General features: G+C 42.5%; 1 protein-coding gene across 2 annotated transcripts in view; it reads left to right on the forward strand.

Annotated features, from left to right (window-relative positions):
- ENPP3 (ectonucleotide pyrophosphatase/phosphodiesterase 3) overlaps positions 1–26,802 on the forward strand; it is a 144,726-nt gene that overhangs the window by 73,098 nt on the left and 44,826 nt on the right. For both annotated transcript variants that reach the window (XM_040350439.1, XM_040350440.1), the window contains exons 14-17: positions 10,809–10,840; positions 22,120–22,247; positions 23,159–23,225; positions 25,193–25,280. In XM_040350439.1, coding sequence (XP_040206373.1) covers positions 10,809–10,840; positions 22,120–22,247; positions 23,159–23,225; positions 25,193–25,280 — 315 coding nt within the window. The remainder of the gene's footprint in view (positions 1–10,808; positions 10,841–22,119; positions 22,248–23,158; positions 23,226–25,192; positions 25,281–26,802) is intronic.

A 26,802-nucleotide genomic window follows, 5' to 3' on the forward strand; every position in this document is an offset into this window, starting at 1 on the left:
GAATGAAAAAAAGTATATAATTCATACTGCATATTAGACTTGGTCATAACTATACACAAATAAAAACATATTACCAATATATTCCTAATATCTGATTTCTAAGAGAAATTTAATTTCATTCTCTTCCTTGGGACTTTTTTTAGAAGAATGGTGGCCAAACGCACATCCATAAATTATCAATTTATTTTCTGAACGATCGCTCGGAATAATCGTTCTATAGTTGACAACCAATGTGGCAGGCGCAGCACTATGAAGTGCCTTTATGCGCTGTGGCATTAGAAGAATTTTGATTTCTCTGATCTGTTAGTCCGAACAAGACTATCTGTTACTCTATAATTCCTCTAGCGCCGTTCTATGGAAGCAGTAGGGTTAAAGAGCACACCAAACTCTTGAGATAACTTCTTTATTAACTTCAGCTTTTCTTCATATATAACACTGACAATTTCACAGCAGGCAGTCCATGTACAAACACGTGTTGAATAAAGTATAACAAATGGCGGTTCAACTGTTCAATCTCGTCATTCTGCATAAAATGGTAGATATATTTCTTTCTTTAGAATCTGTACTCTCTCACTTTAAGTTATTTAAACACTTTATGATCTCTCTGAGGCTTAATCAATAGTTTTACTCTATATTGCTGTTTGCAGTTTGATAGCACGTTTGCTTGTTTGACCATTTGCTGTGATGTTTGATAGCATGTTTGGTGGAACTACAAGTGAACACATAACTAGTTAGTATACAGTCCTAATCACACTATTAACAATAGGAACATATATAACTGTATTAAATACCTATTTTGGCCACTTGCTTCCATAAAACTGAACTCTGACTGGTGTGTGTCTGTTCAGTTCTTCTCTCTGGTGTAATGAGTCCTAGCAGCTCTGCTAGGGAACTTTCCAGACAGAATGAGTGTAAGGCTGGCTGTGATTGGCCAAGACTCTTGCTCAGTGTGAAATTGGCTGCGATTGGCCAAAACTCCTCATGAGTCACAAAAGCTTAACTCTATGCTTTCTGGTTTCAATTCTGCTGGGACATTGAGCTTACCTTGCAGTCACACAACAAATCTTAAAAGGCATATTCTCTCTTTTTGCTTCTGCGAACACAATATACAACTGTTACATCTTGTTATCTGCTTTGATCAAAATCTGATCAACAATTTTTCATCCTAGCCAATCTATTCAGTTCTATTCAAACCTGATGAATCGAAAAGTAAGCTATGACTATTCCATTGTTTGCAGTGTCAAAATTTAATCCAATTACACATCGATCAGATATTAAAATAGAAGTGTGAATTGCCACCGAAACAAACATAAAACCCTCATTTTGGAAGTTGACTTTTTACATTTTTATTTTTTGAAGTTTAAATTGGTAACTAAACATAGTTAGTTGAACAAAGAGATGACAATACTGCTCATACCGTGATGTCAAATGACTAGGGAGGGACTTGTGAATGATGGTTGTCAACAGTAAGATGTTGGTAAAGGATTATAGAATATCCTGCTTCAGGCTTGGGAGGGAGTATATAGTTAATGCAGCCTCAGATTAGTTGTCACAGATGTCTAGTGAAGTACACCAGGCAGACAGCATTTTCTGTAGTTTTGAAAACATCTTCTATTAAACAATCTATTTAAATATAATGTGATACTTTAATCCAAAAAACATTTTGTTGTAGAAGAGAGGCTCCAGCATTTCATAGTGTTTTCTTAAAATGGCTAAATGCCTAAAATGCATAAGTTGGAAGAACTTCAGCTGGATCTTTTTTTCAGTTTTGGCAAGGGTGAAAAGGAATAGGTTGTCTGCTGTCTGTGTGCCATTGGGTGGATTTCCATGACAAGAAGTGCAAGGAAATCTCAGGGGGCACAAAGATGCTCTAAGATATTTTCCTGTGCCTTCTAACCTGTCAGACTGAGTACTCACCGAGGCCAAGATGCTGAGGGCAGCTCACCGCTGCGACCCGGCGCACTCCGTCCCCTGGAGTTGGGACAGGGGAGGAAGGCGCCAGGAGGCACCAGCATCAGCGAGGTACTGGATGGGTAGTAGGTGCTGGAGCTGAAGACTGGGCAGGAGGCCCCTGCTGGTGATGGATGGTAGAGCAGGCGGCCTTGGTAACACAGAGCAGGTTGTAGAGCAGGTAGCTTGGGTAACACAGAGCAGGTTGTAAGCAGGCAGCTTCGGTAACACAGAGCAGGTTTCTGGGAGCAAGACTGGAAGCAGGTCCGGGGTGCAAGCCGAGGTTCAAGGGCAGGAGAGCGCAACAAGTCCAAAGACAAAAGCCAGAAGTCAGGGGTTGGAGAAGACAGCATATCCAGGAACAAAAGCCAAGGTTAGGTTCGGAGGGAGAGCAGAGTCGTGCGGAAATCCGGGGATGTGATTCAGGTACAGTGGCAGAGAGTCCAAGCACAAGCTGAAGACAAACCAGCAACCCGTCATGAGACAGGAGCTGGTTTAAATAGGCCGGTCAGGCCTCCGATTGGTTCCGGGGGCCCGTGCGCGTGCCGCGCCGCCAGACCGCACATGCGTGCACGCCTTTCCCGCACAGGTACGCGCCGGAGCGTGGCTCCACCGCGCATGTGCGCCATTCAGTGGCTGGCAGAGCTGGTTCCCTGACATAACCTCAAAAAAGAAGTAATGAAATCTTCGTAAAATGAGATGATATTTCAAGGTGTCCCTAATGGAAGTTTTCCTCCCACCTCATGTTCTGCCTAAAGCTGTAAAATTGTGCACTTTCTGCCCTAGTCACAATGGTCTCCAGGAGTGAATATCTCAAACCGGGACACATAGTGCCAGAAGAGAAATCCTAGAATAAAATATTGTCTTCCAATCACAAATATAAAAAAAAAAACACTTTAATCTTTTCTAATCTTTGCACTAGCAGGAATTAATAATGTATATGACTGGATCTCACTGCCTCACCTAGTGGTTTAAATAGATACTGTAGCACAAGCACACAAGACAGCTCATATGAACTTGCTTAGGGTCCTTGCACACTACACTAGCAGTAGTGTTTACAGCCCCCCGGGAAAAGGGATCTGCGTTGGGAAAGGAGGTTTGCAAGTATTCAGGAGGATACTGCTGCACTACTGTCTTTTTTTTATTGTTCAATTGCAGTAATGCATTGCAAAACCACAATGCAACTGTGAGACAAGTGTCCATGGTTATGGTGTGTCCCCTCTCCCTTTATATAGAAAAATCTTACAGGCGGTACACCGAGATGCAAAGCATCCACTTGTAGGTTGGGCGGTCTGGGGGCAGAAAAAACAAAACAAATCAACTGCCTGGTTTTACAGCCCCCTGGCCACTCATGTGAAAGCAGTGTTCTATTACAGTGACCAAACAAAAAGGTTTCTTCTGGTCATCTGTGATGCTTCTGTATTGCTGCTGGTTTTACTCTTCCTGGACTACTGAACTCTTTTATTCCTCTTGTTCCAACATGTACCTGTAGTATGACTTTTTCTGATTAGGACTTAAAGGGGTTGTAAAGGTTTGTTTTTTATTTTCTAAATAGGTTCCTTTAAGCTAGTACATTGTTGGTTCACTTACCTTTTCCTTCGATTTCCCTTCTAAATGTTTTTTTTCTTTGTTTTCTTTGTCTGAATTTCTCACTTCATGTTCCTCCTCAGTAAGGTGTTCAGTAAGCTGTTCTAAATTACGCTCAGATGATGGTGGAAAGCTTACTGAGGAGAAACAGGAAGTGAGAAATTCAAACAAAGAAAAAAAACATTTAGAAGGGAAATAGAAGGAAAAGGTAAGTGAACCAACAATGCACTAGCTTAAGGAACCTATTTAGAAAATAAAAGACAAAACTTTACAACCCTTTAACTTGACCTATGCCTTTATTAGAATGCCATTCTACAGTAACTTGACCTGTGTTTTTTTTTATTTTTTTTATGTATTATGTTGTGATTTCACTTCAGTTACAGAAAACGAGGGCCATTGAAACATATTTTAACTACTGAGTTGTGCCCATTTGGAAGGGCAACCAATTTGTTAAAGGCACACCAACATAACTCAACACTATGCCCTACATTTTAGAAATGAGGACCCTCTATTATTTTTAGTCTTAAAGTATAACTAAAGGCAAAACTTTTTTTCTTTTAGTTTTGGATAGGGTGGAGATAGGTGTTTTTTTTGTTTTATTGCTGTCTGTGTCCGTATCAGGGAGATTCATCCTCTCTATTTGTCCCGTTTACAATTATCATTGAAATTGAAAGTAAATGAAAATCCAAAATTTTGGGTTGTCCCCGGAAAAGTAAATAAGAAAAGGGTAATCTTCCAATGGGGACACTAGTTCTGGAGACCTGGGGGTCCCCAAGGAATTCCCTTAATTTGCAGGGATTTCCATTCACTTCCTGTTTGGCTATGGGACAGGAAGTGAAATCTTCACAATGGCACACAGATGGTGAACAAAAAAAAAAAAAACAGACAGTGGTTATAACCCTCCCTTACACTATGCAAAAAAAAAAATTGCCTATAGTTCTTCAATGTATGCATTTCCAAGTATACTGTACGTGGAAGCTGCACACTGTCTAAAGGCACCTTTGTATTGTGGAGTCCTACTCTAATCAGTGAGTACACCTACAGTGCTTGAACATCATCCTCCCAGACCTCTGTCTTTTTCTGCCATTTTGGTATTTAACCCTATGCATAGCAGCATTTGCCATGGGGTGATCATTGGGGTTGCCACTAAATAGCATCACATAACAATATACCTCCTTGTGAGGGTTCTTGGTTAAAGCCTGACTGCTTAGGTTCGGACTTCACAGAGACTACTTTTTTGCTCCCATACAATTTAGAGCAGGAGTCTGCAAACTATTCCCCTCCAGTTGTTCAGGACTACAATTCCCATCATGCCTTGTCATGTCTGTGAATGTCAGAGCTTTATAATGCCTCATGACACCTGTAGTTCCACAACAGCTGGAGGGCCGTAGTTAGGAGATCCCTGGTCTAGAAGTATGACGTTTAAACTGAACATTTGGATTATGTGGGGGACTATGGAAGTGATTGAAGGATTATTTTATATCAGGGTTTCATAAATGCAGGGTTCAAATACAGTAATGGATATTTTTTTAACAACATTCATTATACAGTACATATGCATGATCTTTTATATCTTTTATGAAGCCAAACACCATTCAACTCATAACAGAAGTCTGTACCTTCACCTATTGCAGACCGATGTTGCATTCTGTCTGGTGCCACAATGTGTTTAAAAAATAATCACTTCTATGCTCCAGGAGTTGGTAATAGCAGTAGCAATCTTCCCTACCTGTATAGCTCTGGGAGAAGACGGTCTCTTGATTAAAATTTACAACGAATACGGAGAAACCATTCTCCCTGCACTCATCCCAAAGCCCTCAAAGAGGCATTTGACTCTGAACTTTTGCCATAATCGATGTACAAGGCTAGCATAGTGGTACTTCCTAAGACCCCTTTAACACTGGGGTGCTTTGCAGGCGCTATAAATAGTGCCCGCAAAGCTCCCTGAAACAGCCACTGCTGTCTCTCCAGTGTGAAAGCCCCCTGGGTGCGTATACCTGCGCTAGCAGGACAGTAAAAAAAGTTGTGCTAGCAGCACCTTTGGAGCGGTGAAGGAGCGGTGTGTATACCGCTCCTGCCCATTGAAATCAATGGGCAACGCCTCTATATCGCTAGCAGGGGGGTAAAAGTGTCCTGCTAGTGGCCGAATAGCGCAACGAAATGGACACACCTACCGCCCCAGTGTGAAAGAGGCCTAAGAAAGATACCCTTCCAGATTCCTAACATCCAATATTCCTGTTCCCTGCTGATGTCACAATATTGGCTAAAGTCCTTGTCCTCAGGTTGAACAAGGTCATAGCTAAGCTTATCAATCCAGATCCAACAGGTTTCATGCCTAAACTCTCCACAGTAACCAATATCAGACATGTTTTTTTGAATACACAAGTGCTTGTAGATGTTACTGGCAATTTAGTCCTTCTATCTCTTGATGCTGCCAAAGCATTTGACAGTTTAAAATGGGAAAATATCTGGGCAACTCTTGGCAAATTTGGGTTTGGTGATTATTTCTGTACTTGGCTTCACATATTATATGCTTGACCCCTAGCCTCCATTCATGCTCACGTCTTACTGTCACTTGATTTTCCATTATTCACCACTACTTTTTGCAGTGGCGATAGAACCTTTAGCATTTCCACTTCAACAAGCACTTGAAAATCAACTGGGACATATCCATACTTATGCCCCTACCGGCTCTGCTAGCTGATACTCTCTCTCTTTCATATATTAGATGGTCTCGCAGATCATATATTTAGTTATCATAATTTTGCCCATGATCACTGACGATATACTGTTCCCTATAATCTACTCTGTGATGCCCAATTTTAAACCACAATGTACAACCTGGTGTAAACTACCTTTATCAGTGGTTGACCACGCTAATCTGATCAAAGTGATCTGGATGCCACAATTACTTTACTTTCTTCATAACTCCCCATGTTGGCTACCCCCTGAGTACTTTAAAACCATAAATGGCATTTTTTGTGACCGCATTAAGAAAAGGAGGACACCTAGAATTAAACTAGGGGTACTTCAACACCCCAGGGACTCAGGAGGCCTAGCAGGCTCAAACCAGTGGTTATATTTCATTGCCACACAATTGCAGCATCTAGCCAGTTGGAAGCTCTGTGCCCACTCCTCCACCTCATTTAACATATTTAGATGGTTGCTTGATGGGGCAAACCCTTATTATGCCTTAGACACCCCTGTTTACCAAAAATGATTCACATTTACCAACTGTAAAGTTGATAGGGTGTATCTGTCAAAGGGCAAAACACCTTCTTCAGATCTTTACTTATACAGTACTTGGCTTACTCCTGTCTTGTCAAATGAATCTCTCTCTCTGAGCTTGCAAAACTACAGGCTTTCAGTGTTGGGGGGGAAAAAGCGGGTATGTTTTTGATCCCACACCTATATGCACATCCATCCCTTAAAGCCTGGTACACACTATCAGGTTTTTTTTTTCATTCAACCCAGAAGGCTCAGGAGGAGTCACTATACTAACAATCCGATGTTAGTACAGCAATCTCCCCTGCTGAGCTATTGTGTTCTGACAGGGGGACTGCCCCCCCGCCAGAACACACCAGCCAGCCTTTGACTGAGAGCGCAGGTGGGCAGACCTCTTTCGGTCATGCCACTTCAACAGAATCCACACGTTCGGCCGGCTTCTATCGGACCGGCTGCCATACACACAGGTCGAATGTTGGCCGGTTTCTATTGAATTGGCCGATACCGCCTTATTTTTGGACCGTGTGTATGGGGGCTTAACTGCAAACAGAATTACATTTATTTTCCCTCAATTAATTTTTATTCAGTTTTCATTGACAGAGAAAAAGGTACAAAAACAGAAAAAAAATACATAAACAAGATAAAAGGGGAGAATATAAAAATCCTTCAGTATCCAAATTTCCTCTTCCTTAAACATAACCATATATAAAGTCTAGTCATATGTTTTTTCTACACATGCCTATATATCTTTCCTCCACATTCTTATATAAATACTAATATCATTATTTTTCCTAAAACTCTATTGGACTCCCTTAAAACGAAACAAAACAAGAAAAAAAAAACAAATGAACAAAGACAATAAGAGATGCATATACAAATACAAAGCTTAGTTGAACTTTACCGCCTTAATCAATTTCACAGATACAAAGCTTCACATCAAAGCAGAGTTCTGCCCCCCCCCTCCTAGCAAAGAATTCAATACACATACTGTAGCTGCTGACTTTTTATATTGGGACACTTACCTGTCCTAGAATCCAGCGATGTCGGCACCATAGCCAATGTTTCCATTGGCTCTCGGTTGCTGTCACCGCCATTGCCTGTAAGGGAAACCAGCCTTGCGGCCTCATAGCTGGTTCCCTACTGCGCATGCGGCAGGTGAAGGAGGAGGACGGCCGAACCTCCGCGTGATCTCGCTGTGGCGAGATCTCTCGAAAGTCAAGAGGGGTACCTGTCAAAAACAGGTATCCGCTCCCCCCTCCCCCCCAAAAGGTGACAAATGTGGCACTGGAAGAGGGTGGGGGAAGGAGGCATATAGGTATATTATCCAGGAACAAGATGTTGTCCCAACACCTGACAACACATGGGAGGAAATAATACAAACAGTTTCTCTTGTTTCACTCTCCCCCTCTTACAGGTTACATAGTAGGCAAGGTTAAAAAAAAGTCCATCAAGTCCAACCTATGTGTGTGATTTTATGTCAGGTTAACATAATTAGTTATTATACACAGGGCATATGAAATTACGGTCTTTTTCTAAATTATTGGCCTACGCCCCGATCCCAAGGGTAATCTAATTCACCTCTTATGGTGATGCCCTAAACCTAAAATGCTGGTATAACATTATAATCATTATTAACAATGTGAAGAGTATGTCCTTGAATGTATCAAGTCATGTTGGCTGGCTACACCGCTTCTATCCACTGTTTAAAAAGAATAAAATGTGAGTTAATTTCCCTCATGGGCCTGATTCTTTAAATTGCTACCTTCACAGTGAACTGGGTAATGATATCAGGCAGGCTATGATTCTATGTAACTTCTCACTGCTTTCTTCATGACCTGGAGCTGTATTAGACTGTATTTGTATATAAGTCACAATTGAACTTGTGTCTATAGAAAAACATTTATAAATACAATTTGATAATAAAAAAAAAATCAATTCTAGAGGTCACTACTGGGCTCAGGTTTTGACATTTCAAGCGCTGCTCATACACTGACATATGTTGCGTGTAAGCAGTGATGTGTACGATTCTGATTTATTGACATTAAGCAGCAAGATTGATTTCTAATTAGCAGGTTAAGCCTATAATTGCAGCTTCGGTATAGTGAACCTGTAAAAACAAAATGACCTTACCTTTTTATAGTAAATGTTGAACTTTGTCCAGTAGATGGTAACTGTCGGGGACAGCTGCTTATTTACTAACTGTGTTACTAAGCTACAAAAAGCCATATGGTAAATCCATTTTCTTACTGATTGTGCTTAAATATATTAAGTAGAACTAATTTCAGTCTCTAATGTTAATAATATCATAGCTAAGTAACATTGATAAACTGCCCTTCCATTTACCTTTTAAAAAAAGGTAGCAACATAGAGAATGCTATCCCTTATGCATTAGCTTTCAGCACCTGGAGACCGGTGTTGTGCAGAGAAAGGTCCCCCGTCGTATAATGCCCACCCTGTACTGCGCAGGCGCGGCGCTTGCGCAGTACGGAGCACAACGGAGCCGCCGAAAATCTCCGAACTTGAACGGCTGATCAATGCGGCGCAATCAATACGACATTGTGCCGCACGCTCCCGCACCATTCCTACACTCGTGCAACCCGCAAGGGGCGGGTTATTCATTGAACGTATAAAGGGGAGGCCGCATGATGGGCAGAGTGCACGGATGTATTATTGAGAAGCGTGTAATGCCTACAGAAGAGGCCGTATTTTACAATGATGGGCTGAGCTGATAAGGGCGGGTAGTTCAATGTAGATGGGCGGCTTTGCAACTACATAACACAAGCAATTTCAATACTTTCCAGAGTAAATTTGTATTATGCTTATATCGCCCCTTGCTATGTTCAATAAATAACCAGCCCCTTGCAGAGTTGCACGAGCATCGGAAGCGTGCGGCACAATGTTGTATTGATTGCGCAGGCGTCGTGTGCAGCTGATGAACAGCTTTTCTAGTTCAGAGATTTTCGGCGGCTCCGTTGTTCTCCCTATTGCGTAAGCGCTACGCCTGCCCAGTCCAGGGCGGGCATTATCCGACCGGATACCTTTCTCGGCACAACACCGCCACTGGTTAGGTTTTGGCAATACCCAAAGCACTCTCTGTAAGCCTTTACCTAGTCCTTACATTTATCTTCTCCTAAACCCAAAAGATAATGCTTCCTTATGTAAACTGATTTATTTTGTCTGCATACTGACCTTTCCTGTGCTGAGATTCTTTGACCAGAAGATCAAACTTCTTGCTCCAAAAAATTAGTTTTCTGTTTCATGACATATACATAGGGGTCTGACCATACATAGAGCTTGGGCCTAAACAGGGCCAGATACCACCGCCTGTGTCATTGGTGGCCCAGACCTTTTGGCAAATTGTAGGGAACGGTGGTCACATGGTCCCCAAACCTGGATTTTCCTCAGACCCCACTCGCTATTTACCCTTACAGCTGCATTGCTGCAAAAGACCTTTCCCATATACCAAGGGACTGTTTGAGATTGCCAAGTGTTACAATGTTACTGCCATCAGTGTTGGAAGAGACCACAAGATTGGAGCTGCTAAGGAAAAAAAGCAAATACATCAAGTGGTTAGCACTTCCGCTTAGCAGGGGACCGTCGGCTTTGAATACCAACCATGGCACTACCTGCACAGAGTTTGCATGTTCTTCCTGGGCCTGCATGGGTTTCCTCTGGGTACTGCCATTTCCTCCCACACTCCAAAGACATGCTGCTATGTTAATTGGCTCCTGTCTAAATTGGCCCTAGTATGTGTATGTATGAATGTGAGTTAGAGACCTTAGATTGTAAGCTCCTTTAGGGCAGGGACTGTTGTGAATGTACAATCTATATGTAAAGTGCTACGTAAATTGACAGCACTATATAAGTACCTGTAATAAATAAACTCAACACTAATGTGCTTAAAATCAGAAATGTTAAAATATGCCTTTACAAATTTCTGTTGGCTTGCTTATATTTGAAAAATGTTTTTTTTTATATAGGCAATGCTTACTTGCAGTAACTATGGCTTTTGTTAAAGGTATTGTATCTTTTTTTTTTTTTTACAGTTGATTCTGAAGGAGTTGTGAAAAACCTTACAGTGAGTACTTTCATTTCTTATACAGTATGCTTACATATATGTGATTGTGTGTGTAAAAAAGGACATGCATAGCGTTAGAAATAATATATTGTAAACTGTACACATTAACAGCCATACAGAAAGAAAATAGTCAGCTGTTAGAATAGAATGTTATTTGATGTAAATATAATAGTGCTATCTGCATAAATTTATAGATTATTTTACTGTAAAACCCTAACGTCTGCTAAATTTTTCATATTGGGCCCAAAGGGTATATTAAAGCAAATAGCCCAAAACATAAAACATTCACTTACTTTTATAGTTCAGAATATTAAACATACCTGGCATACAGTGTCAATCAGGACCTCTTTTACTGACAGTCCCACCTGGAACTCATCCTTATTAGATCCTCCTATGCATCCTGGACATGGAGGTACCCACAAGCCTTACTGAACTAATATCTAGTATAGGGATGATGGCATTTTTGAGAACTGCTGATTCTTCACTTTCAGGGATTGATTTACTAAAGTTAAATAAGGGGGCAGATCCACAAAAAAACAAGATACGACTGCATCTCGGATCGATTCGACAGGCATACGTCTTAGTATGCTGTCGGATCTTAGGTGCAGTTTTTCGGCGCCCGCTAGGTGGCGTTTCCGTCTAATTCTGCGTCGAGTATGCAAATTAGCTTGTTACAGCGATCCACGAACGTACACCTGGCCATCGCATTTTTTTACGTCGTTTGCGTTCGGCTTTTTCCGGCATATAGTTACCCCTGCTATTATGAGGCGTACTCAATGGTAAGTATGTCCGTCGTTCCCGCGTCGCCTTTTGAATTTTTTATGTCATTTGCGTAAGTCGTTCGCGAATAGGGATTTGCGTAGAATGACGTCACCGTCGTAAGCATTGGCTTGTTCCAGTTTAATTTCGAGCATGCGCACTGGGATACCCCCACGGACGGTGCATGCACCGTTAAAAAAAAAACGTTGTTTACGTCGGGTCACGACGTATTTACATAAAACACGCCCCCATCACATCCATTTTAATTCCGCGCCCTTACGCCGCCAAAGATACACTTAGCCGCCGTAACTTACGGCGCGAGTTCTTTGAGGATTCGAAAAAAAAAATAAGTTATGGCGGCGTAGTGTATCTTAGATACGCTGCACCCGGCGGAGATATGCGCCGAGGTACGTGAATCTGCCCCAGTATGTTTACTTTGCAAGGGGATCTTCCCCAGAGCTTAGTGATTTCCATCATCCAATCGTGTGCAAGCAAAATGCATTTTCTTTTTCTTGCACATGATTGGGTATTTGCAAACTGAAATTTCACTGCATTTATTAAGCTTATTAAAGTGTGAGTGAGAGTAAATTTACCTTTAGTAAATCATTTTTTTCTTTTGATATTTGATCTGAGTGTAATTGTTTTCTGCACACAACATTATTTTGTAAAGGTTTAAGAGTTTTATTATCACAAAATGTTCAAACAGATTTTTATTTTTTTACTCTAGAAAATATATGTTGGGTTCAGTTTATAGCAGTAGATCTTCAAAAGGGAGCAGAAATGTTTAGTCTATTGTAGTTACCGCAAATTCCACAAGAGGTCATGTAAGCCTAATGCATATTGTGTGCTAAACAGATTTATAAGGAACACTTGACATTTTATATGTTTTTAAAGTGGTTCTAAAGGCTGGACATTTTTACCTTTTTTAAAGTGGTTGTAAACCCTGTACTACCACTTTTACCTTACCTGTAGGTACCGGGAATATCTTGTAAAATTGAACTGTTTAGTAGGTATTCACTATATCTGCATGTGCCGATGTCATCTTTTTTGTTGTCTGTACCATTGGGGAAAATTTCTCTCCACTTCCTGTCCACAAGATGCAACAGGAAGTTTGAGAATCTCCAAAATTTAGAGTAATTCCACTTTCAGACAGTTATGCCGCATACACGCGATCGGCTTTTGCCCGGCCAAATCACATCGGAATTCCATCGGAGAAAAATAGAACATGTTCTATATCTAAACTCCGATGGAATTCATTGGAATTTCCGATGAAAAAACTCAGGTGGGGCAACACACGATCGGAATTTCCGATGGAAAAAGTCAGTCTGAGTTGTCGCTGGAAAAGATGTCCCAATTGGAAGATTTCCCCTTACCTCTTGTGCTGGGGACAACTCTACAATGTAGGATTTCCTCTCATTGTTCTTCTTGGAGACATTTATTACTGGGACACATACAGGGTTACTCTCCCCAGTAGGGGAGATTTAGCCGCTGGTGCCAGATTTCAGGATATAATAGTCACAGCTGGCGATTCATCCTTATGCAGTCTAATTTGATAATGGTAATATATTGAGAAATTTCCTTTTGAGATTCCATGGAACAGTTAGTGAACAGATTGTAGCAACCGCAGCTATTTATTGCATGAGATCAAAGATATCTCTCTGGAAAAATGGGAAGCTCTTAGCCAACTTGGCGGCGGAACAAAAAACAACGGTCAGTGTTCCTGTGGTGAGGGGTGGGGGAGGAGACCTGATCACTGATCCTGAGAAAATCTTGGGGGAGTTTGTGGATTATTATGCAGCCTTGTACTCACCCATTCCAGCATATAGCCCGGCTGACTTAGACGAGTTGTTGCAAGATGTGGAGCTGCCGCGTCTGTCGGATTCAGATACGGCATTTTTAGACGAACCTATCTCGGTGTTGGAAATAGAGGCAGCGATCCAGGCCTTCCCTCCGTGTAAGGCGCCGGGCCCGGACGGGTTCCCGGCGGACTTCTACAGGTCGTTTGGCTCACACCTAGCACCTAGACTTAATAAACTTTTCAGTCACTGCTGGGAGAGGGGAGCCTTGCCGGACTCCATGAAAGAGGCATACATGGTGCTCCTCCTGAAACCCGGTAAGGATCCACTAGCTTGTTCCTCCTATCGCCCCATAGCGCTTTTAAATGCGGATTTAAAAATTTTAACCAAGGTATTGGCCTCGAGATTAGCAAAAGTTATAGCGTCCATAGTAGATATTGATCAAACGGGTTTCATGCCAGGCATGTCAACGGACACAAATTTAAGGAGGCTGTTCACGCATATCCAACTGGATAATTCTGACTGTTTAGCCAAAGTGATTGTTTCCATTGACATCGAAAAAGCATTCGATTCGGTTGATTGGCACTACATGCATGCGGTATTGGAGGGAATGGGTTTCGGCCCAGGCTTCCGCCAATGGATTCGACTTTTATACGCTGACCCACGGACGGCTGTCCGATTGGGGTTCAGGGTATCCTCCTTTTTCACAATAGGCAGGGGCACGAGGCAGGGGTGTCCCCTCTCCCCGTTCCTTTTTGCCTTAATGATGGAACCCATCGCCAGGGCCCTCAGGCGTTCGGATGAGGTGGGAGGAATTAGGGTTGGCTCCATCATGGAATCTGTTGCGCTTTATGCAGACGACTTGTTCCTGTTTCTCCGAGACCCGGGGTCGTCGCTTAAGGCGGCCTTGCGGATCCTGGACAGATTTGCATCTTTTTCGGGGTTACGAGTGAACTGGGGCAAGTCGTCTATCCTCCCTCTGGGCCCGGAGGCCCAGTCGCGAAGGGATGACACATTGCCGCTGATCTGGGTCTCCTCCCTCACCTATTTGGGGGTGAAGGTTACCGCCAATATATATGATTATATGCCCCTGAATCTCCTCCCGGCAGTGGAGTCCCTGAAACAGAAAATACAGGCCTGGAAAAAGCTGCCTCTCTCATTGGTAGGTAGAGTCAGTTTATTTAAAATGAAGTTTTTACCAGTACTTCTTTATTTCCTGCGACACTCTCCAACTTGGATACCAAAATCTTTTTTCACCAAGCTGAATGGTTTAATTGGGGCTTTCATTTGGTCACCCCGGGCACCCAGGATTAGCATCAGGGTTCTACAGGAACCATGGGGACAAGGAGGGCTGGCGCTTCCCGACTGGCAGAAATACTATCTGGCTGGCCAGATGGTGTTCGCCAGGAGGTGGCTGCTGGCGGATGAGGGAGACACGGCCACTGTACTGGAGGCCGCACTATTAGGTTCGTATGAAAGCTTACGGTTGGCCCTCTATAGGGGCCCGAAATCCTCCCTACCTATCACCACTTCCATGAAGGCGACTATCAGAGCGTGGGAGACTGCCACGGTCCTGATGTCACCCTCCTACTCGGGTGTGTCCCCCTCGGCTCCTCTATGGCTAAACCCCAATTTATCGGACTTTTGCTCCCTCCCGGACCCAATGATTTGGGCTTGTGGGGGAGTTAAGTTGCTAGAGCATATCACCAGAGAGGGTGAGCTCATTACCTTTGACCAGTTGAAAGATAGGCATGGTCTCCCGAATTCTTTTTTCTTCAGATACCTACAACTGCGCCATGCCTTTCAGGCGCAGTTCGGAGATCGCAGGGTGGAATCTCTGCCCTCGAAACTGGAGGGTCTCTTGGGAAATGAAGAACTGCCCAAGACTTTGTCCACAGTATACAAAGCATTGTTCACAAAGACACCCATAGGAGTCACCAGATGTAGAGAGCGTTGGGAGAGGGAAGTTCCAGACATTCAAGGCGAAGACTGGGAGGATATGTGGGATCATCCCTTCAAACATTTAGTCTCAGCTAGGGATCGCTTAATTCACTTTAAGTTTCTACACCGTATTTATTATACTCCTGCTAGGTTATCCCGAGTATACCCATCGACTAGCAGTCAATGCTGGAGGTGTGTATTCTCTCCAGCGGATTCGGAACACATTTTCTGGACATGCCCCCTCATAAAAACTTTCTGGACAGGGGTGGTGGAGTGTTTGTCAGAGGTTCTCAGCATACCGGTCCCCTTGACGGCTAGAGTCTGTCTCCTGGGATTGGTCCAGGAGGTTGCTCCCTCCTTGGCCCATCGCACCTTGATAAATATAGGGCTTTTTTATGGCAGGAAAGCTATCTTACTGAGATGGAAAAAGTCTGCTGCTCCCACGCTAGAGTACTGGAAGGGACTAGTAAACTCAGTAATTCACCTGTACAGGGCCACATACAGATCAAGAGGTTGTGGGAAAAAGTTTACAAAGGTTTGGCAGGCATGGCTAGACAGTCCGGTAACGGTGGGTTAGACCTCTAAGTCAATTGATTACTGTATTTTGTGATTGCAACTATGCAAGATTTCTCATTTCAAGGTTGTTAGATCAAATATACACAAAACTCCTGTATGCAAGGGTTGTGGGGGAGGGTGTTGGTCGGGGGGGGGGGGGGGAGACGGTGCTCAGGGAACTGTGTTTTCCCTATGTAAATGTGTTTTCGGCCCTGCGCGGCCGCTTTTGTGGTGGGTATGTTGCCCGCCTGTATGTGTTGTTTTTGTGTGCAAAAACCTAATAAAAAGAATTTTCAAAAAAAAAAAAAAAAAAAAAAAAAAGATATCTCTCTGGGAATGTACTGCCAACGAAACAAAAGTTTTCGTCACGACTGTCAATTTCCTTATTAGCTGAATTCTGGTATGTTAGTACCATAAAACATTTACTGGGGATTCTAAAGTGTTTCTAAACATTCACAACAAAATTCAAATGCAGATTTAATGACGTTTTTGCATAGCCTGTAGATGCCTTAAATAGTTGCAATCAACAAAAGCTTAAATCAAAACGATTTTTTCAAAATGATCCTAGTACATATTTAGTCATTAAAAAAAAAAAAAAAAAAAAAAACAATGTACAAATTTTCGATAACATTGCCAACAAATATTTTTTAAATCTTCGGAGTGCCTCCATACATCAGGTTTCTTCATCAGCGTGCCCCCCTTACATCAGGGGTCCCCATCAGAGTGCCCCCCCTTACATCAGGGGTCCCCATCAGAGTGCCCCCTTACATCAGGGGACCCCATCAGAGTGCCCCCCTTACATCTGGGGTCCCCATCAGAGTGATCACTTGCATCATTTGTCCCCATCAGAGCATTCCCATCAGAATTCCTTCCTTACTTCAAGTCTCCCTATCAGAATGCCTCCTTAAATCAGTTGTCCTCACCCCAGTACTACTTTACATTAGGTATCCCCATAAGAGTGCCTGCATAGCACCTTTTAGCACCAGGGTGGCACAGGGCAAGAGCTGGGAGGCAGAGCAGGCTGTAGGTCTAGATGTAGGAAGTTCCACTTCCTTCTCTTGTGATGCTGGGGACGTTGCATGTATGTGACACCATTGGTTGTTAGGACTCTGGAACTGTTAACAACCAATCACTGCAGAGAAGGGAGGGGGCCTGCACTGGGGGCTGGCTGGGGGTTTGGATAGAACTGTCAATAAAATCTTGTGAAAAAAAAAAAAAAACTGTCGCTTGATCCAGGTCGCAGTCAACCATTTCTCCTTAGTAATATGCTGATGATCTTCTGGCCACCAAGTGTTAATTTTAAAGATATCTGAAGATCTAAAAAGATTGAAACAAAGTTAAAATACAGTAAAACCTTGGTTTGCAAGCATCATTAGTTCCAGAAACTTGCTTGTAATCCAAAGCACTTGTATATCAAAGATTTTTTTTACAGGATATAAAAGAGAAGAGAGGAGCCTCTAAGTGTAGCAATAAGTTGCTAAATGTTGAACCTTCATTAAATGTAACCATATTGCTACACTTAGAGGCTCCTCTGTTCTTTTTTATACTCAGTTGTGACATAACGCTACTCTTATATCAAGACATCGCTTGTACATCAAGGCAAAATGTATTAAAACATTTTGTTTGTCTTGCAAAATGCTCTCAAACCAAGTTACTCTCAAACCAAGGTTTTACTGTATATTTACACATAGAAGTCCAATTTTTTATTTTTTTTTACTAATTGGATTTATGGTAGATCTATGTTGGAACAAGCAAGAGATGTTCACCATTAGTAAATCACCCATAAAAGAATACAACAATGTCTTAATAAACCACATTTAGCAGAGCTTGGAAATAAGAGATACTGGAATACATTAGCAAAAGGTCATTGCTAAATGTTTCCATTGCAAGCTGGCATATAAGGCTTAGTAAATTAGCAGATAAATTATTTTACAGCATTCCTATTTTATCTAAACTTGGATCCATCATGTAATTTTTATGTTATAGGCATTATCAGAGTTTTAGGGAACCATAATTATTGATATTAAAGTATAGATAGAAAATGGTCCCAGTCCAGGGACTTTACAGGCAAAACTATACCATGATTTTATTAACCATACTCATTAAAAAATAAAATAAAAGCAGCAAGCTAAATATGAATATATAAACCCAATACAACAATGAGTTACTCTAAACCAGGGGTCTTGAATTAAATTTCAAGGATGTCCGGTCACTAAAATTTTCTTTGGGCCGAGGTCCGAATCTCAAGTCCCCATTTTTCCCCATCACAGCGCCCCTTTACATCAGGTGTCCCCATCACAGCGCCCCTTTACATCAGGTGTCCCTATCACAGCGCCCCTTTACATCAGGTGTCCCCATCACAGAATCCCTTTACATCAGGTGTCCCCATCACAGAATCCCTTTACATCAGGGGTCCCCATCACAGCATCCCTTTACATTAGGTGTCCCCATCACAGCATCCCTTTACATTAGGTGTCCCCATCACAGCATCCCTTTACATCAGGAGTCCCCATCACAGAATCCCTTTACATCAGGGGTCCCCATCACAGCATCCCTTTACATTAGGTGTCCCCATCACAGCATCCCTTTACATCAGGGGTCCCCATCACAGCATCCCTTTACATTAGGTGTCCCCATCACAGCATCCCTTTACATCAGGTGTCCCCATCACAGCATCCCTTTACATCAGGTGTCCCTATCACAGCGCCCCTTTACATCAGGGGTCCCCATCACAGTGCCCCTTTACATCAGGGGTCCCCATCACAGTGCCCCTTTACATCAGGGGTCCCCATCACAGTGCCCCTTTACATCAGGGGTCCCCATCAAAGCACCCCTTTACATCAGGGGTCCCCATCACAGCGCTCATTTACATCAGGCATTCCCATCAGAGTGCTTCCTTACTACATCAGATGTCCCCATCAGAGTCCCCCTTAATATAAAATGTGCCTATTAGCGTGCCCCTTAACATAAAATAAGGGTCACGCCGATGGGCACATTTTATGTTAAGGGACACTTTAATGGACAAGTTTTATGTTAAGGGACATCCTGATGGGCACATTTCATATTAACATAAAATCTGCCCATCAGAGTCCCCCTTAACATAAAATGTGCCTATTAGCGTGCCCCTTAACATAAAACAAGGGTCACGCCGATGGGCACATTTTATGTTAAGGGACACTCTAATGGACAAGTTTTATGTTAAGGGACATCCTGATGGGCACATTTCATATTAACATAAAATCTGCCCATCAGAGTGCTCCTTAATACAAAATGTGCCCATCAGTGTTGCTCTTAAAATAAAATATGCCCATCAGAGTGCCCCTTAACAAAAAATGTTCCCATCAGCATGGCCCTTAACATAAAATAAGGGTCACGCTGATGTGCACCTTTTATGTTAAAGGGCACTCTGATGGGCACATTTTATTTTAAGGGGTACGCTGATGGCTATATTTTTAATGGGTACACTAATGGGCATATTTTATGTTAAGGGGTACTCTGATGGGCACAACAAAATGTGTCCATCAGTGTGCCCCTTAACAAAATATGCTCATCAGTGTGCACATTAAAAATATACCCATCAGAGTGCCCCTTAAAATAAAATTCGTCCATCAGAGTGCCCCTTAACATAAAAAAAAGGTGCCCATCATCGTGACCATTAATGAAATATGCCCAGCAGTGTACACAATAATAAATATGCCCATTAGTGACAACTAATTAACTTGTCACATACCTTGCATACAAGATGGGCGAAAGCTGTGCGATATGGCGAGCCCGGGACCGCGAGTAGTAGGGGGCGGGGCGCGCACGGGACGTCACGCCCCAATCTCACAAAGAGAGCCAGGAGTGGACCCGCAAGCTGCAGGGGGCGGGGCACGCACGTGACGTCACGTCCCATCGTGAGTGCAAGCCTGTCTTCTCCGCTCTCAGCGTCACTGGTTGCTGGGGAAACCCGCGGCCCCAGCAAGCAAACCAACGCTGACATTTAAAATTATACTGGCGGCATGGCGGTCCGGGCAGAAGCGCCACCCGGGCCGGACTCGGACCGCGGGCCGCCATTTAGTGACGGCTGCTCTAAACCAAGACCTGTCCCACAAAGCGGGAAAGCAATGAAAGCCCCCCTTCCCTCACATAATACATAGGGGGCTCGAGCAATGACACCCGATGCATTTGGAGGTTAAACCCCTTTCTTCTTCTTCGGGGAGTCTATGAAGGGTCTCAAGTAACAGGTAAATGAAAATGTATTATTAAAGCAAAACATCATAGTAAGAGCATTCAAATGTTAAAAAAATTCCTCCACAACTGAGAAACCTGTATGACATTACTGGAGGAGACCATTACTATCACTATGTACTCTGGACCTTACACCTTGCATATTTGACTGCCTGGGCTCATGTGGTCTCTGAGGATGTGCCCTGGCTTGGTGTGATGTGTGCATGGTTCCTCAGCTGTGGTGGGATTTTTTTAAACAATTGGCTGCTCTTACTATGATCGGTAGTGTATTTAGGTTTTGTGCTACCCTAGGCCTGACTAAACACGTGCACCCCTTAATTTAAATATGACCCACTCCTTTCTGTCAAGGCCATACCCCTTGCTATTTAAATTTAAATCTGACATTTTTGAGTGGGGACAATGGGTTCCCTTAATTTGCATAGATTTCCTCTCACTTCCTGTTTGGCTGTGTCAGGCAGGAAGTGGAGGAAAATCTCTGCAATGGGACAGGGGTGGTAAAAAATAAACTGACAGAGGTTATAACTGTGACGGTATCGGTATGATATCCCCGTCAACGTTCCCTTCTTCCCATAACGAAAATCACCCCAATATTCCACGAGGAGGGATATCCCTGGAATCGCCCAGAAAGCCACACATGAGACCAGCTTACTGCTTGAACAACACAGAGTTTTAATCGTAAGAAACCAGAGCTTATATGTGGTTACAACTGTTACAATGACAAATCTCCGCCCCCCCTCACACAGTGGGGGGTCTTCAATACAGCTCCTTTGAAATAAAGATATTTCTTTGAACTACTCAGTATCTAGCCGGTTCGGCACCGCATATAGAGAGATAATTACCACAATGAAGCAATCAGCATAATTAACATGAGCCACTTATCTAATCACAGTAACCAGTAACCACAGGGCTAGAACAATTAACATTTGAAACAGGGCTAGCTGCAGAAGAGTAAATACAATTAACAGCCTTAAACAAGCAGGGAGGATTAAACTGAAGCATATAGGTAAAAAGTCCATCACAATAACCCTCCCGTACTCTATCCAAAATAAAAAATAAAAGCATGCTTAAAGTAGAACTATAGGCAACAAATTTTTGATAATTTTATGGAGAGGACTAAGAAGATATAACCATGCCAATGGTGCAGCAGAAAACATATGGCACAGTGAGGAAGGTTTGTGGTCCAGGATAATAAGACAGTCAAAATCAGAAGCAGCGCCCCCCCCCCCCCACAGTTGCGGAATGCTGGCCACCCACATACCAGAAGCAGTGCGGCCACTTTATGGGGGCGCTAGACAAATTTGCTTCTCAGCCCATTCTGCCCCATAAGACTGGCGCTACACTAACAGTGTAGTGCAAGCCAGCGGAGACTTTCCATGCTGCCCCCCTTCAAAGTGCTGCCCTAGGCCTGGGCCTTGTTATCCTAGGCCAGGATATAGCATTGACTATGATGTCTTGCTTAATTCATTTGGGTGTAATTGCTTCAGCCCTCTATGCATTATGTGAGGGAAGGTGTTTTTTTTTATATAATGTTCCCTCTTTATGGGGCAGGTCTTGTGTCAGGTTAACATGATTGTTGTATTGGGTCTATATATTCATATTTAGCTTTCTATTTTTATTGATTTTAATAAGTATGGTTAATAAAATCATGTTATGATTTTACACAGCTACTTCGCCTGTAAAGTCCCTGGGGCCATTTTCTATGTATACTCAGTTATCTATTGGGGATGTAGGCCTCTGGTTATTTTAAATTAACACTAGCCATCCCTCCTTTTGAATCCTTTTAATATAATTATTGATATAAATGTATCTACGCAGCTAGTGAAATAAAAAATAAAAATAAACTTTTAGCAGCATGTCATGTAATGGTGCACAGAAGAACTATCGGTGGGTGGCTATCAGGACCTTCTACTGAAGTCGAATAAACAGGCAGTGAGTCATAACAGAGGGCTACTCACACTACTTTGGCAAAATAATTTATGATTTGCTGTATTTTGACAGTGCCGAAAACCGGACCAGCATTTTAAGCCTTACTTGAAGCAAGACCTACCTAAACGATTCCACTATGCCAACAATATACGTATTGACAAAGTTAATCTCTATGTGGACAGACAGTGGCTTGTTGTGAGGTATAGTATATGCAAATTGTTTTATGGGTCATGACAATCAGTTATTGGTTGTAATTATTAGCGTGTTTGTATTGCTTATAGAGGTCCACAGGGATGTACCTAAAGATTAAAGGGCCAGATTCACAATGCAGATACGAGGGCGTATCTCCTGATATGCCGTCGTATCTGTTGTTCTATCTATGCGACTGATTCATAGAATCAGTTACGCATAGATAGCCATAAGATCCGACAGGTGTAATAGTTTTACACTGTCGGATCTTATGATGCAGTACCGCGGCCGCTGCTGGGGGGAGTTTGCGTCGTAAACCAGCGTCGGGTATGCAAATTAGGAGTTACGGCCATCCACAAAGCTTTTTCCCGTCGTTACGTCGCCGCGAGTGTTAGTTTTCCGTCGCAAAGATAGGGCACCTTTAACGAAGTGGAAAATTACTCCACCATGTTAAAGTATGCCCGTCTTTAAATTTTTTAATTTTCCCGGCGTAACTCTTTTTTGACGTCGCGATTCACAAAACGTCGGCGCGTCGTAATTTCACGCAAAGCACGTTGGGAAATTTGCGACGGGAGCATTGGCAGTACGTCCGGCGCGGGAGCGCGCCTAATTTAAATGGTACCCGCCCCATTTGAATTGGCCCACCTTGCGCCGGACGGATTTACGATACACCGCCGCAAATTTCCAGGTAAGTGCTTTGTGGATCGGGCACTTAGACAGAAAATTTGCGGCGGTGTAACTTAAATCGGTTACGTTACGCTGCGCCCGCTGTACGTGAATCTGGCCCAAGGTGTACAGTACTCATAGCCTCATATTTTGTTTTGACCTGTAAGAATATTTGAAAGGAAATGAGAAATGTAGACATTAGACATAAACATTTATAGTGAAGAAGATGATCACTTCCCTCTTTCTTGTCAAACAGGGACAACACCTATACTTTCTGTGGAGGAGGAAACCATGGATATGACAATGAGTTCAAGAGCATGGAGGTTAGAATGAACGTTTCTTACTGAAGTTATATAATATCATACATGTAGAAATTAAGCTTTGTGTCCCAAAGCCTTAAAGTGAAACTTTGACGAGACTTCAAACTGGCTACACGGGCTGAACAAATAGGAAAATAGGTCTGAATAAAGCACTTCCTGATTCCATGCCATATAGGCACTAAAAAAGTAATTACATTTGGAATTTTGTAGTCATTAAAATTTGAATCCGGACTGCTTTGTACAAATTAATTGCAAACTCTGTTAAAAATAATCCCCACCCCAACTATCTGTGACCCTGCAGCTTTGTCATTTCACATTGCAAGTGAGATCTCCCTGAAAAACTGTGGAGTGTTAAGAGTACCCGTCTGAGGAGCACATTGATCTCATCTAGCTGTGTGTTTACTTGGCAATTTCAAAATCTGAATCTCTGCACTCTAAACACAGCTTTAAAATGGAGAGAGTGTTAATTTGGGAAGCACATTTTCAGATGCTGCCACTGGTATGTCCGGAAGCCGCCGAGGATCTCGTGAGACAAATTTTCCCATTCCCGTCGGGGAAAAAGAAGACATGCTTTCTTTTTGGCCCGACGAGATCCTCGTCGGTTTCCTCGTCGAAAAGTGTACACACGACCGGTTTCCTCGGCAAAAAAAAAAACCCAGCAAGCTTCTTGCTGGTTTTTGCCGAGAAACTCGGCCGTGTGTACGAGGCCTCAGAGAAGTAGTGGCAAGTGCCAGTGACCAGCGTAGCCACTGCTGCTTGCCACTTCTCTGCCTCTCATCCCCGACATACAAGCAGCAGCTGCGTATTGAACCCATTATTTTAATGCGACACTTAGTCTGGCGCCCCCTTGTGTTTCTTTTTATCTCCTACAGGGTTTGTTTCACTCTATGGGGGGCTGTAGCTAGCGTGGTTTAGAAGTTGTGTTTTTTTCTTTCACACATGGAATTTATGGACTTTACACATGGATGTTTACTATCTTTAGACTGTTCATTAATGCAGCCTTAATGGGCAGCCTAATACAATGGACCAAAAATCAGATCTGCTACATTTTTGTTAATGCAGCACATCAAAAACACATGGTAGTGCATTAACCCATCCTCAACAGTACAATATCTTTCCATGCCCACATTAGTAATGCTACACGGTCAGCATACTTCCATCTATGCAAGAGTAATCACCTCCGTCCATTCCTCACACACAATAGCACTGCCATTCCTGTTCACAATCTGGTCATTTCCTACATAGATTATTGCAACCCCCTTCTTTTGGTGTCCCTCTCAAGTCCCACCATAAACCAAAACTGGTTCAGAACTCTACTTCCTGCATCATCACCAGAACCCCTCCTTTAATCACATTACTCCTGTCCTTGAGCACCTCCACTGACTTATGGTCAATCATCGTATTGGTTTCAAGATTCTATTACTTACCTTTAAGGTCATTCACAACATCGCTCCTCTGTACCTTTATGATTTCCTGCATATCAACAGATCCTCCCGTACTCTCAGGTCTTATTCTTCCATCCATCGTAATGTTGCATCTGCCCGTCCACTATAGGAATGCAAGCCTCTTGACTTTGAAACACCATGCCTCCTGACATCGGCAACATTGACTTCCTACCCATCTTCAAATCATGTCTTAAAACACATCTCTTTAATTTAGCATACTCTGTTTGATTTCATTGATTTGTTTTTTTAGTTTATGTAATTTATATTTATTTTATTTATCAATTTTTTTGTTGCTTTGTTTCTATCCTTATAAGATGACCTTGGGTGTTCTGAAAGGCACCAATGCAGGTGTGTTGGGTGAATAGCATTGTGGCGCAACACATGTAAAGTACATTGTCACATTGTTTGCAGTAATACACACGTTACTGCAGTCTTGTAGTTATACATGGGCCCTTAACATTTTAGGAATCTTGTTAAAATGCATAAATAAAACTAAGCATCAATTTGACCCTTTTTGTATTCTAGGCAATCTTTATAGGACACGGCCCAGGATTTAAAAAGGAAGTGGAAGTGGAACCTTTTGATAATATAGAACTTTATAATTTGATGTGTGGTGAGTTATAAGCGTTTTATTTAACCTCTGATTTACCGTATATTTTCATTTATATTATTAATGCTCTTCATAAAAATCCACTTTCACTTCTTCATCTAGACAATTCTTTCACCGCAGGTTAAATTCTTTCAGCCGCACTCCAAGATAACTTAAAATAAAGTTGGTCTTTTTATTTTCAAATGCACATGCAGTCACCGCAAACAACAGGTACAGAAATGGCCGACGCGTTTCACGCTGCAATTCAGCGCTTAGTCATGGCCATGACTAAGCGCTGAATTGCAGCGTGAAACGCGTCGGCCATTTCTGTACCTGTTGTTTGCGGTGACTGCATGTGCATTTGAAAATAAAAAGACCAACTTTATTTTAAGTTATCTTGGAGTGCGGCTATCCAGAGTTTTTTCGTCCATGTGCCACTTCTTTATCTACATTATTGTGATTGTATTAGAACTGAGTGCTTTGAAAATTAACTTTGCAAAGTATGTATCATGTACAGTACTCTACTACAATATTATGTATTGTGCACCATTTTGTTGCTATCCGCCTTATCACATATCACAATCATAAAGGGAAATGTCAGGTTTATTCTGCTGCCTAGGAGTGTGCACACACTGCATTTTCTGCGCTAAACCCCATTGAGCAGGCGGATGACAGGTCAGTGTCCTATGCAGAGCGGACACAGCCCGCTGCTCTCTATGGGGCGGTCTGATGGAAATGAACTGCATGTCCGTTTCCATTCAACTGTCATGCAATCCGCCAGACAGATGGTGAACGTATACCCATCCGTCTGTTTTTAGCGGACCGGATCGGATGCTGGTGGGTGACAGCTGACATCCGCCGCCCCACAGAGAAAAAGGGTGGTCCTAAAAAACAGACAGGCGGCCCTTATCAGTCCGCTGGTGTGAAAGGGGCCTTATGCTAAATGGCAGGCACTCAGTAACTGCAAGTATATATTTTGTAAAATGTAGACCTATTTGGTGTGGTTAACATTTTGGAAGAATATGAACAGTTAATACACACACTTGAAAATAAGATGCAATCTTTAATAGCCACTTTGCCGTCCTACATTCTAAATGAGATCCCACAGGAAAAATGTATGCATATCTCATTAATGAAGGAGATTTTCTGACTAAATAGCATTGGAGTATGTCTGCAAAATGTTCTGGTAACTCATGGGTGCTACAGATAAGGCAAGACAAGGGTTTCACTTGCAACCAGAGCTTTTTTTCTCAAAAAATAGGTGCAGGAACTCAACCACAATCCCATTCAAATTTCACAAACAGTAGAAGAGTCTTAAAGGGGCATTAAATACCAGGATTGCATTACATACAAATTGTAGAGCTGTCACTTGTAAACACAGAAACCAGACTTCTGTGTTTACAAGTGATTGTGGTGAGCAGGCACCAAAGGGTCTGAGCCAGAGGTGGTGGAACTGAGTTCCCCCAAGTTCCCCCTGAAAAAATGCCCTTATTGCAACAATGATAAAAGAGCAGCTCTAAGGTCTACACTTTTAACAGATTATCAG

The sequence above is a fragment of the Rana temporaria genome, chromosome 4 (genome assembly GCF_905171775.1).
Source record: "Rana temporaria chromosome 4, aRanTem1.1, whole genome shotgun sequence".
NCBI lineage: Eukaryota > Metazoa > Chordata > Amphibia > Anura > Ranidae > Rana > Rana temporaria.